Here is a 12,946-nt window from a genome sequence, read left to right as displayed (position 1 = left end):
TTGTCTCTCCGGGCAGAGGAGGGAGTCTGAGGTCTTGGTCCAAATTTCTCCTGGTTAATGTGTTTGACACTTGGTGAGAGAAGGCTGTGCTGTAATGGTTAGTCTTAAAGTCAGGGATTTTGCGGGCCCGAAAGTGTGATAGTCTAGCTGCATCTTTCACTCTCCCGCTTCCCTGGACCCAGTCACAGATGCCTTTGGTTCCTCCCTTCCACATTCTTTCGCTGATGAAATTGGTTCTGATTTTGTCACTGGTTCCTTCTAATGTTCTGGTCTTTCTTTCTCCCCCATATCGATGTTTTCTTCATAGTGCTTTTGGCTGAGCAGGAGGCACAGGACCTCTTTGGCTGTGCTTTTCAGCACTGATATTTGTGGACCACGCAGGTTTCCTTTCTAACCACAAAGCAGGAATGGTTCCCAATGGCCTTTAACTAATTTGCCCTCTACTCCTTGTTATTATAAGCTAGTTTAAAGTATAATATATTAATTGCATCTCTTAAAGGAACATGTTTCATTTTAAAAGGCAAGAACCATGGAGAGAGAAAATATGAGAGGGCAGTTATGAAGACTTCAACAGATGATGTTTTGATTACACCTCTTTCCCCACCAAATGTAGACTCTTAATTGCCCTTTACTCAAAGGCTAACACCACAGAAATGATTGCACTCTGGGTAGATTCAGCTTGAAAAAGGGTGGGAGAATAAACACACACATTCCTTTATTCACCAAGCACAGGCTGGGCTGGATATATAATCCACCCCCCACCCCCCAACTTCTCCCCAGCTGCTGGAACCGACACTGCATCTTCCATGGATCCTCCGCAGCCCGAGTTACTGGCCGCCCCTCAGAGGCTGTGCTGGTGACAGTGGGGCCTTCTTTGCATATCTCCCATGTGGCAGACTCAAAGCTTCAGGAGAATGGCAAACTTTTGGGACTCCAGTCTGATTCTAGCCCTACATTTTACACATGAGGATTTCACTTTGAGTTTTATTGGGTCACTCAGGCACCCTTTCCCCTGATGTTCTGACTTAGCACTCTCAAACTGAGTCTGGGGTGGCAGGAACCGTTTTCTCCCTGCACTGTTCCCTGGATGGGGCTACACCACCCTCATTGGCGCGTGTTCATAAAAAGTAGACAAAGGAAAGAAAGGAGAACTTCTGAGCTCCTGGGAGAAGAGTGACGTTCACATGTAAGTGAAGTCTCTGGAGCTCCTCTCTTGCTGGCATAGGGTGGGCTTCAGGCCCCTCCCCCTGCTCTGCATTTGGGGTCTTCTTTCTTTTGCATTGCCTGATTTTCAGGCAGTATGCACACATGGAATCCCCTCCCTTGGCATGTGGGAATCATTAGCACTGTCTACATAGCATATCGGAGGTAGGTGGAGGGTCAGAGGATCTCCAAGCTCTGCTACACTATCCACAGGCTGAAGCCAAATGTGCACCCCCACCTGCACACACAGGCCCACAGACATGCAGATAAGACCCGGGGGAGGGTGGTGAGGACACATGAGAACACAGACTCTGCAGATACTGATGGTAGGACAAGGAAGCACCAAGATAATCAGTCATCCTGCATCAAGGAAGCCTTGCATTTACCATATAACCCAGGACTGAGAATCACAGCTGAATTCTGCATAGACAGGCTACTTCTAAAGAAGGAGTGATTGATGTTCAATAGCAAATACATCCATGAGTGACATCGAGCATACCTTTGGGAAGCTAACAGACCATGCTCAGTTCCATGTCCTTTACACTCTAGTCTAAACTGAAGGAGAGGCCTACACATCCACGGTGAGTCTGACTTTCTGTGTGGGGAGACCTGGATGTGACACAAATGGAATACTAAATTCCTCAACTCAGAGTTTCCCCCAGCTACAGACCATGCCACCCATGGCGTGGCTAGCCCAGCAGCAAAGAAGCCAGGACCTGGGCAGTGGGAAGGAATGCTTCTCCTTTGGCCTGTGTGGGCCACTCTTGAGCCACATCAAAGGGCTAGCAGCAGTCTTTGGTTTTGGTGTAATATCTGACGTGGTGAAACATCTGCTGGCTCCTCTTCTACGAGGAGGAATTGTGCCTCTCATAAAATGACAAATTATATGCCATTTACAAACATCCATCGTCTCTAATTCTTCCTAATATAGATGGCAAACAGACACATGAAAAGATGCTCAACATCAGTTATCATCAGGGAAATGCAAGTTAAAACAAAAATGAGTTGTTACCTCATACCTGACAGACTGGCCATCATCAATAAATCAACAAACTGAGTGTTGGCTTGGATGTGGAGTGAAGGGAACCCTCGGGCACTGTTGGCTGGATTACAAACTGGTGCATCTACTATGAGAAACAACATGTAAATTCCTCGATAAATAAAAAACAGAATTACCTTATAACCCAGCAATCCTATTTTTGGGTATTTATCTGAAGAAAATGAAAACACGAATTTGAAAAGATATAAGCATTCCTATGTTCATTGCAGCATTATTTACAATAGTTAAGATGTGGAAGCAACCTAGATGCCTGTTAATGGATGAATGGATAAAGAATATATAGAATATTACTCAGCCATAAAAAAGAATGAAATCTTGCCACTGGTGGCAAACATAGATGAACCTAGAGGATATAATGAAATAAGTCAGATAGAGAAAGACAAATCTATATATTTCACTTATATGTGGAATCTAAGAAACGAAACAAATGAACAAACAAAACAGAAACAAACTCATAGATACAGAGAACAAACTGATAATTGTCAAATGGGAGGAAGTAATGGTAGGGGAAAAAGGTGAAGGGGATTAAGAAGTACAAATTGTCAGTTATAAAATTAGTCATGGGGATGTAGTATATAAAGTAGAGAATATATTTAATAATCGTAATAACTATATACAGAGACAGATGGTTATTAGACTTACCGTGGTGGTCACTTCGTATGGTATGTAAATGTCTGATCACTGTTGTACACTTGAAATGAATACAATATTGTACGTCAACTATAATTTAAGAAAAAATAAAAATAAGAATTGACAGAACAAGTCAGGTAGGAGATAGAGGCTTTTTGGTACCACTATCTTTTTAAAGTTTATGGCAATTTTGAGTTTTAATTAAGCACTGTTATTTCATTTTACATCATGATATTGGTTCATTGTAGAGAGATAATATCAATTATTTTTTCCAAAAATCAGTACGCTAGAGTAATATCTCTTTGAATTAATATTTTGTCATTTAAATTTCAACCACAATGGCGATGACTCCAGTATTGTTCTCATATGATCTAGAGATCAACTTATGACATTTGTTAAAAATTTTGATTGCATAGAAAAAAGGAAGGTTTGCAGTACTTTGGGAGAGGATTTCTTTGCCCGTAAAAACGAAACTTCATTTCCTGTCACTTTAATGAAAGATAAAACAAACAAACAAATTAAACAAAAAAAGACCCTACAACTTAACAGATGCCAGATGGAAGAATTTAGATCTCGATCTCACCTAGGGCTTTATGGTTTATGGAATTGAAAAGCAGAGTGTTTTAAAGGACATTTCAGTAGAAATACATAATATTCTTATATAGGTTAGCTGATCTTTTGAGCTTTAATATTTAAAAAAAAAACTACATTACAATTTGTGAATGTTTTTGTGTCTGTAGTGATAATTTTCTCATAGAAAAGAAATAATTATTTGGGAACCATACTATTTTTTTTTATTCAGCTTTGTTTGGAAGAGACAATTATTTAAATAAAATCAATAATGATAAATATTTTTTAAAAATTAAAGGCAGTTGGAATGCAAAGTACCTACTCCTTGGATAGAAATTGTAGTTTAATTAAAATACATGGCGAAAAAGGAAGAGGAGAGTTTTTTGGCACCACTCAAAGATATCGTTGGCATTTGTACAAGGGTATTTCTCATCAAAGGGTCCCCGAGGGTCTTCTGTTCTAGTGCTACATAGGAGTCATTTGTGGTATCCTAGAGGTTAAAAACACAGTCCAGATTTGTTTAAAAGTCCAGACCACTTAAAAGACAGAGATTTTCAGGTTGGAGAAAAACAAGCTGCAACCATATCAATGAGAAACTCTACATAGGTAGGTTAAATATAAAAGGATTGAAAAAGATACACCCTGAAAACATGAACCAAACACTTAATGCACAGCTGGTAATCACAGAGGCAGAGTTCTGTGGGGTTGGGGTCTGGAGGATGGTGTCTGACCCCAAAGCCTCCTTAGTGTTTGGCCGCCATGGAGTCCACCATAGGACTGTAGAAGCTGGCGAGCGTCTGCAGTCAGAGACTATCAAGACAGGACTCCTCCAGCTTCCCTGCTCGGAGCCAGGACCCATCCTTGAACATGAGTGAGAGCTCAGGTGCAGGCAGAGCTGAAGCTGGGTTCCTGTCTAGAGGGCTGTCATAGAGGGAACCAGTCAGTCCTTAGAGCCACCATGCTGCCCTTGGGTCTCATGAGATGACCATCAGACCCCAGAAAAAAGGAGGCACCGCAAAGCTTTCTGAGCCCAGCTGCAGAAAGCATGGTGCAGGGGCTGTGAGGCAAGGAAGGAGGGAGGTGGAAGGATGAATTCTGTTTTGCCAGGTTCAGTTATCTGGATATTGTACACCATCGAGTGTAATAGTATATATGTAGCTGGAAATAGAGATCTGGAGAGAGGGAGGTTGGGGACTGAGGGTGCAAATCTGGACGTCATTCTCTACAACTCATACCTCCACACTTTCCTGCCACCTGTAACAGACCAGGCTGTTTGTTGCACTGTTGGAGGTAAAGTCCGTATGCTAAACGAAATGGATTCTGTTTACTCACCTTTCCAGTGGCAATTCTGTAATTGTTCATATCCTCTCTGTGTTTTTACTATTCCTTGAGTCAATTTCATTAATTTTATATATTGTTTCTTTATTTCAGAAAAACTGTACAACTCCAGTGGGCGAGATTTAAGAAGGGCCCTTTTCTCTCTGAAGCAGATATTTCAGGTAAAAAAAAAAAAGAAAGAAAAAACTGCTCTTAGGTTCTGTATTTGCATAGCTTGCAGAACGAGATATAGGCAAATCCATACCTTTTATTGATTACAGAAAGATCTCTTTAGATTACAATGTAAATTAAGTCAAAATATCAGTTGAGAATATTTTTACCATATCAAATACTTCAGACATAATAAGTAAAGGCAACTTTATCAAATCATAATATTTTCCATATTTACTTCAGATTTTAAAAAAGAAAAACCTGCTGCAGGTTAATTGGAGTCTTGTGTTCTGCTCCCCAGTACCAACCACCTTCTCCCCACCCCACGGCCAGATTCCCTTGCTGCTGATTGTTGACTTTGATGTTTGTCATGACCATGTGTGTTTCCTTACTGATGTTGAATATTCACCAGCAACATGTTAGACTCTTTTGTATTAACTTTATATGTATGTTATCATGTTGCACGTATCATACTTCAGCTTATTTACTGAGAGCAGGATAGATGTAGGCATGACTGGCATAGCTCTAAGTAAATATCCCATTGTATGAATGAAGCCCAAGTTGCTTTGTTCATTTTTCTATTGGCAGTTTGGTTTATTTCCAGTGTTTTGCTGTTATAATCCATGCTGCTGTGGACATGTCTCCTTGTGCCCATGTGCAGGTGTCTCTCTGGTTTCATCTCATCCTTCTCTCCTAAGCCTTCCCTCTGTCTCTGCCTTGAGAAAGTCATGAGCTTAGCGAAGAGGGCTAGGACAGGTATGCATATGGGCTCCAAGACTATCACTCGTGTGAGACTGCAGAGGAGAGGGACAAAGCCAGAGGAGGAGGACGAGGCTGCTGTGCCTGGGCAGGATCAGGAGATGGCTACATAGAGAAGGTGACATTTGTGTTGAGCCTGTGTCCGTGTAGGTTCATCATTCTTTCCATTATAGTTTTGGACTCTAGGGCATATTCCAATTCTTTTCAGTTCCCATCCTGTATACATCCTTAAATTATCTTTGTCAGGAATAGTTCTAGCCAGAGTGGCAGTCCCCTTCATGGGTATCGTCCCGTCTGAGAGGGAGCAGGCAAAAAGACAGGCCAACAGTCCCTCCCATCTGCATGTTGTCCTTCCATTCTTCCTTAAACTTGTTCAATCATGCCTTCATATTTTTCTCACAACACTGTCAACATTTCTGGAGATGAGTCCTTTTTTCTCTTCTTCCGACAGCTACAGGTGTAAATTTGTCATGTCTTTGCCTTTAGGGTGCATATTTCAGAAATGCCTAGGGATTTGGGGTTTGCCTTGGTTCAGGCCATTTCTTCTGGAGAAATTGCAACAGCTGTCCATGGGCACGGCTGCTTTTAGTCCTCCCCAACTCAGTCCATTCTTCAGCTTCCCACAAGAGGGGTTTGAGGAAGTCATTCTCTTGCTGGTTCCATATCACCTTCTGGATTACACATGGATTTCTCGGTATAACATTAAGGCCCTCTGGATCTGTCTTCCGCGCATACCTCTTGGCTGCATCTTGAGTTCCACCCGTGATTGCATTCGGGTAAGCTGCGCTCTCTTTATTCTGCATCTTTGCCCCTGGACCTATTGCTTTGATCCCAGAATGCATTGCGGCCCCGCCCGCCCCATCCACTCTCTGTGTCTCTCATTTTCCCTCCTGGTATCTTCTCCTGTAAATGACCCCTCACCATAGTCATGGTCCCTCAAAGTACTTCTGATGTCCTCTGTGCTTATGTCTAGTGTAGAACTTAAGATACTTCAGGGTACTTCTCTGAGTCCGGTTATCTGGGAGCTTCCTGGTTTCCATTGTTGGGTCCTTGGATCTTGCACAGCGTCTGGTGCCACTTAAGCGATGGACAAATGGACTGGGTAAACCAAATGTCTGTCTTCAGTCTTTCTTGTCTCTAATTTAGTAAATGCTTCACTGACTAATTACTTGTCCTAAAGTTCCACTTCCCATGTATCCATCTGCGTCTCCTTATTCCTTAGTTGAGCAAAGAAAAACTTCTTCACCCTCCATTATATCCTCCTTTGGAACTCAGATCCCTGACTGCAGTGGGGCTGGACTGATACAGCACCACCAGAGGGCCATGTTCATGACTCTCCTCACCCTAACTCATTTAGTCTCTCTGTCCCCCTGCTCTTTCCATTGTTCAGCTTTGACTTCCCTCAAAATCTGTGTTTGCCTTGTTGAGTATCCAGTTGGTGGCAGAACCACACAGAGAAGAGCTATTCTAAGTGACTTTAAAACACTGTAATTTGTGCATCTTGAATAAGATATACCCTAAGAACAGAAAGAACCACACATATACACAAAATGAACTGTTTACAATAATCACATTGGTGGTGGTAGTATTGGTGTTGCTATTCTGAGACTGGTGTGTGTGTGTGTGTGTGTGTGTGTGTGTGTGATGTGTCACAGTCTTGTCATTCTTAGTGTTCTTAGGGAATAGGATTCTTGGTCTATTGGAGATAGAAGGTAGAAAGGTAGATGACGATAAAAACTCTGTTTTGCTGAATTGGAAAAATCAGATAGAACCCATGGTATACATTATTGTAACAAGCAAACGGGCATAGTTTTAGCTCTGTTTATAGAAAAGGACTAGAAGCAATGATCAACCCACTAGCAAAAAACACCACTAGCAACAGGTTTGTGGTCTTAAAATACTGAAAGGAACCAGAGCTATTTGGAATAGCTGATTCTAAATCTGGAGCAGGAAATGTGTAAAATAAACTTAGAACATTTTATATAGATAGCAAGGAAGCTATCAAATACTTCTAGGATTATTGCCAAAATAACCCAGGAAGAGTCTCTTACTGGCTTGCTAAAGATGGGATGGTATAAACATCATTAAGGATAATAATTGCAGTGAATTGAAACACATCAAGTAAATTTGCTTTAAGGAGTTCATACTAATACTAGAAAAAAATCCAGTAGATTGATTACCATGGGAAGATACTAGTGAACTAGCTCATTATTTTGAAAATGAGTAAAGTTTTAGAATCTCCTATTTATCTTGCCTTTCCCTATAAATTTTAAGATGACAAATAGTAGTGAAGGGAAGTTTTGTTTATAAAAATATTCTAGCTAATAAGTAATAAGGAATGATAGAATTAGAATATCTTGATTTTGCAGTCCCTGAATTAATGGATGTAGGTGTTGAGCATCAAGAGCTGCTGAGGTGATGGAAATGAGATACGACCAGATATAATGTGCTCCATCATGTGCTATCATCAACGATGTGGTCAAGCCAACAAAATCAATCCTGGATCCGATCATGCCTCTATATGCAGTCACCAGCTTATAAATGATCTAGGTCTGAGGTACATGTTAAATGACACCACAAGAGTGTAATCAACAAAACCCAGATTGTGGGCTACCCTACAGTCTTCAGTCTGCAGTCTTCCTTGTCTCTAATGACCAAGTTTCTTCAATGCATACATTTCCAGGAAAAAAAAAGGATGAATTAAAAGACATTTAAAAGTTATATCAACTAATTGCCACATGTGGATCTTATTTGGATCTTAATACAAACTGTGCAAAACAACGTAAGAGAAATTTACTGACTGGACATGTGATAACATAAGAAAGTATTAATTTTTTAATTATGAGTAGATAATTTGAAAGAGTTCCTATTTTAGAGATGCATATTGGAATACTTATAGATTAAATGATGTGATGTCTGGGATTTGCTTGCTATCAGAAGTTTATAAACTGTTTGGAAGACCACCCACGTAGGCACAAAATAGTTGTAAACCACAGAGCAAGGATATATTGAGAATTGAATGGATTACACAGGTTGCCATCTGTCCAGGCCCTAGATCACCTTTCTCACTCACGAGCCTGTCTCTCCATCACCAACTGTGTTTTCTACATGTGGAGGTTCTTTTTGGAACTAGACTTGTAAGGGAGTAAAAACAAAAAACAAAAAATAAAAAACACACAATAAATACTAGAGCCGTTGGTTATATGAATTGAGTTGAATATTCTTTGACTAACTGGCATTAAAAAATGATCACAGGTTAACTACCACGTGGTTATTATAGAAAATTCTGAAATGCGGAGATAATCACTTATCATTCTAGTCAGAAACCAGTGTTTTAAAAAATAATTTATTAGTGCTTATATCTTTTAGGGTATGTGTTTAAATTTGCTAGTTTGGAAGATGCTCTTCACATTTATTACCCATAAATTTCTATTTCCTAAGTGCCTTATCTACATGTGTGTGTACATTTTAGAGTTCTGAATTATTTTTATAAACACTGTCTACTCTGTCCAGTGCATTTTCCGAGTGCCTTTGCCAGACAGTCAACTCTGCTATATTAATATTAGTGATTAGCTTGAGTGGTTTCTTGAGAGCTTGTTCTCACTTTTTTTACCATGAAGTCATGTGTGAATCTAGTTTTAGTTAAAGTAATAAACATTTGTTACATGCTTGGAAAGACTTTCTGACTAGACATGAGCTCATCTAAATGTTCACTTTTCACATATGCTGGTGGAAAAGGATATGGATGGAGAGAGAATTATTTTTTATTTCCTTTATACATGTGAGTGTAAAGTAATTTTCCAAAAACTCATGAGATTGTCCCATTTTCTCTTGCTTTCCAAAGCCATGATTATCTTGAAGTCGGAGTTAACACAGCTGTCTCTCATTACCTTCAGGGCACAAGCATCGCCCCCGCCTCCCCCGAGCGCCCTCTGAACACTGAGAGTGCTTTCTTGGTTCAAAGGGAGCCTTGGCCTGGCCTGCCCACATTTAGCTCAAGTCCTCCATCCATATAATTGGAAAATGCCATAAAGTCTAAATGAGGGGCTGATTTTACATAGAGACTAGAGAATTATGCCAGTTTGTCTAAATTATTTTTTCTTTTTGGAGATAAACCATGGTTGCTGACCATTCCTATAAGAATAACCTTTCATTATTCCATTAAGCTTTCTACTATTTACATCACTGAGGGTTTTTTTTTCTGTCGTTATAATCGAGGATGAATGTTCCAGTTTGATCTTAGTTGCATTTTAGACAAGGCACTGTCCAGATGAGGAAATCTCCTGAAATAGTAGTGGAAAACTCCCTCTCCTAGAGCTCCATAGAAGTGGCTACTACACGAAAATGACTAGGCTTGAGGGCTGACCCGACATAAGTGATCTTGGCCAAAGATTTGCCACTCTTGAGTCTTTATCTGTAAGGAGAAGGTAGGATTGGATCATTGGTTCTTGAACTGGTTGGCCTTTAGGGATTTCCTGGGCTTTAACAGCAAAGACCGGGCCTCTCTCACCCCAGAAATTCTGGTTTAAGCCCATCTAAGGAGAGTCCTGCTTCCTATTCCTTTCTAAGCTCCCAGATGATCCTGGAGTAAAGGAGTCAGGATTGAGACCCATCTGAGCACTTCAGAATCACCTGCATGGCTTGGTAAGCACAGGTCACTTGGTCCTGCAGTAGTTTCCTGTCCTGTAAGTTCACAGGTGACACTCTCACTGCCTGTGGGTCTGGTGACCTCTTTGTGAACCACCGAGTAGATGACTCCTGAGGCTTCTTCTGTGTCCTGCCTTCTGCAATCAGGTCTGCAGGCAGACCAAAGTCGCTTTTTTTAAATTAAATTAAATCAAATTTTTAAAATTAAATTTATTGGGATGACATTGGTTAATAAAGTTATGTAGGTTTCAAGTGTACAATTCAATAATATGCCATATGTATATTACGTCATGTGTTCACCACCCAAAACCAGATCTCCTTTCATCATCCTGTATTTGACCCCCTTTACCCTTATCTACCTCTTCCCCACCCCTTTTCCCTCTGGTAACCACTAAACTGTTGTCTGTGTCTATGAGTTTTTGTTTGTTGCTTTCAGTTTTATACCCCACATATGAGTGAAATCATGGTTCTCAGCTTTTTTTGTCTCACTTATTTCACTTTGCATGATGTTCTCAAGATCCATCCATGTTGTCGCAAATGGCAGTTCTGAGGGGTAGTGTGGCTGCTCCAGATACACAACTGGCTGGTTCTGCTCTCTGCCTCCCACTCAGGAGGTGGAGAGGCAGCTTTCTTACTTTCTGATACCATTTGTAAGATTTTGGGAGCCGCCATCCTTAAGGACTGTCTTTGGGACACATGAGAGGCTTTGAATCGTTCACTTGATGATTTGTGCTGCTATCAAATGTTTCCTGTTAAAACCCAGTGAGCTTCATGTGGCCAGTCCCTAGGGACCTGTGGGGAAGCAGAGCCTGGTGATTTCTGAAGAATGAAAAACAGAACACTATAAATTTTCCTGACAGGGGATTCGTTTGCTTTATCTTTATTAGATTGCCCAGAAGGCAATAATTGGTCTTTGGCAAACAACAATGTGAAAATTGGTTATAAAATTCCTCTGGCAACAGTTAAGATGCTTCATTTGAATAGAGCAGAACAGTCTTTAGGGGTCGGTCTGGCTTCAAAGGCTTGTACATAGTTTTAACAGCACAGCCTGGATGGAGGATGGACTGGGATGGTATTTAAAGTCTTTCTTTGTCCCCCCACCCCTCTTTCTCACCAGGATGACAAGGATTTGGTGCATGAATTTGTGGTGGCTGAAGGTCTGACCTGTTTGATCAAGGTGGGAGCTGAGGCAGACCAGAACTATCAGAACTACATCCTGAGGGGTAAGTATGACAGGCTGTGGAGCGGCCAGCCCCTGCTACAAGGGAGATCTGGGGTCCCCTACAGGAACTTCAATAAGAGCTTTTTACAAGACTTGGATTAAGGAGTAAGGTGATGAAACCACCCTGTAGCAAAAGATGACACCTTCATCAGGTTTTGTCAATTTTCAGTAATTAGTGACTGAGTTAATTTTACTGATTTTCATATGAAATCTCTTCCGGTTATTAAGAAAAAAGAACGTACTATGCTCTAGGTTCTTTATAATTTCTCTTATTTGGTAAGGAGACACATTAAGTGGACTTGGGTAAATCTTGCCTTTCAGCAGAGAGCCACTCAAAACCAAAGAGGCCAATTTATTTCCTGGAAAAAGTATTTTCTCCAACTCGAGTTATCACTGGGAGTGCTTGTCAGAAGTGCATAGTCCTCACCAGGTCCTCTTGTCTCTGACTTGGTAGGTTTGGGGTGCATCCAGGAATTTACATTATAAAAAATGACTCTGATATCTACCTTATAATTTCATTTTTTATAAAGCAATGCACATGTGGAGTTCAAAGCACTGATTACTGTTTCAGTTCATAAAGTTAATGCTCTTCTCATATAGTTTTTTATGCACCTTCATATAAACTAATTTTATTTGATCCTGTGAAAAAGACCTACGAATAACAAAGCAGGAATTGTTAGATTGGACCATCTGAAACCTCTGCTATCAACAGTTTTAGCCTATAAAAGGAGAAATTTAATATAGTTTAATATCATCTCCATTCTGCAACTGAAAAATTCAAGACTCAAGGAAATGGAGCGTTCGGCTAATAAAGTCACTTTCTCTAATGTGTGGTCAAGCATGGCCATGACCAGCCACTGGGGCACATCAAGGCTGAAGAAAGTTTTGTCCCCCCTTCTGCCCTGTGTGCCTGTAACCTCACAACGTGTTCTGTGTTCATATAAAGAAAAAAACGTGTTCTGTGTGCCTGTACCCCACATCGTGTTCTGTGTTCATATAAAGAAAAAAAAACCCTCCTTTTCTTTTCCCTTGGGTGAAGGAAAAACACACAAAACGTGTGATTTAATGTCAAGCGTCCATGGTTGGTTGAATGAGACAGCCCAAATGGAACAGTCTCCTATGGCTCCTGATTTGTTTTACTTGAGAAGGTGCCTTATGTTCTGTGTTGCTACCTGGCACATTGAACTCTGAGACCTTCTTCCTTTTCCCTGTTCCTGGAGAGCCACTGTAACAAAAGGCAGAAGTAAAAGAGGAAACTTAGGGCTCACTTAAAAAAAATTTTTAAAGGATGTATTTTCAAGTCAGTGTTAGTTTTTTTTTTTAATTCATTTTGATAAATGCCAAATATGTGCGTGTAAGAGTTTCTC

At 40.5% G+C, this 12,946-nt stretch overlaps 1 protein-coding gene across 21 annotated transcripts in view; it reads left to right on the top strand.

Annotated features, from left to right (window-relative positions):
- The window catches only part of FHOD3 (formin homology 2 domain containing 3), a 422,036-nt gene that overhangs the window by 172,760 nt on the left and 236,330 nt on the right, over window positions 1-12,946 (top strand). For all 21 annotated transcript variants that reach the window (XM_039842750.1, XM_039842871.1, XM_039842880.1 and 18 more), the window contains exons 4-5: window positions 4,895-4,962; window positions 11,475-11,580. In XM_039842750.1, coding sequence (XP_039698684.1) covers window positions 4,895-4,962; window positions 11,475-11,580 — 174 coding nt within the window. The remainder of the gene's footprint in view (window positions 1-4,894; window positions 4,963-11,474; window positions 11,581-12,946) is intronic.

The sequence above is a fragment of the Pteropus medius genome, unplaced genomic scaffold (assembly GCF_902729225.1).
Source record: "Pteropus medius unplaced genomic scaffold, Ma_sr-lr_union100, whole genome shotgun sequence".
Classification (NCBI taxonomy): Eukaryota; Metazoa; Chordata; class Mammalia; order Chiroptera; family Pteropodidae; genus Pteropus; species Pteropus medius.
The sequence above is the reverse complement of the archived record's forward strand: the minus strand, read 5'-3'. Positions and strand labels throughout refer to the sequence as shown.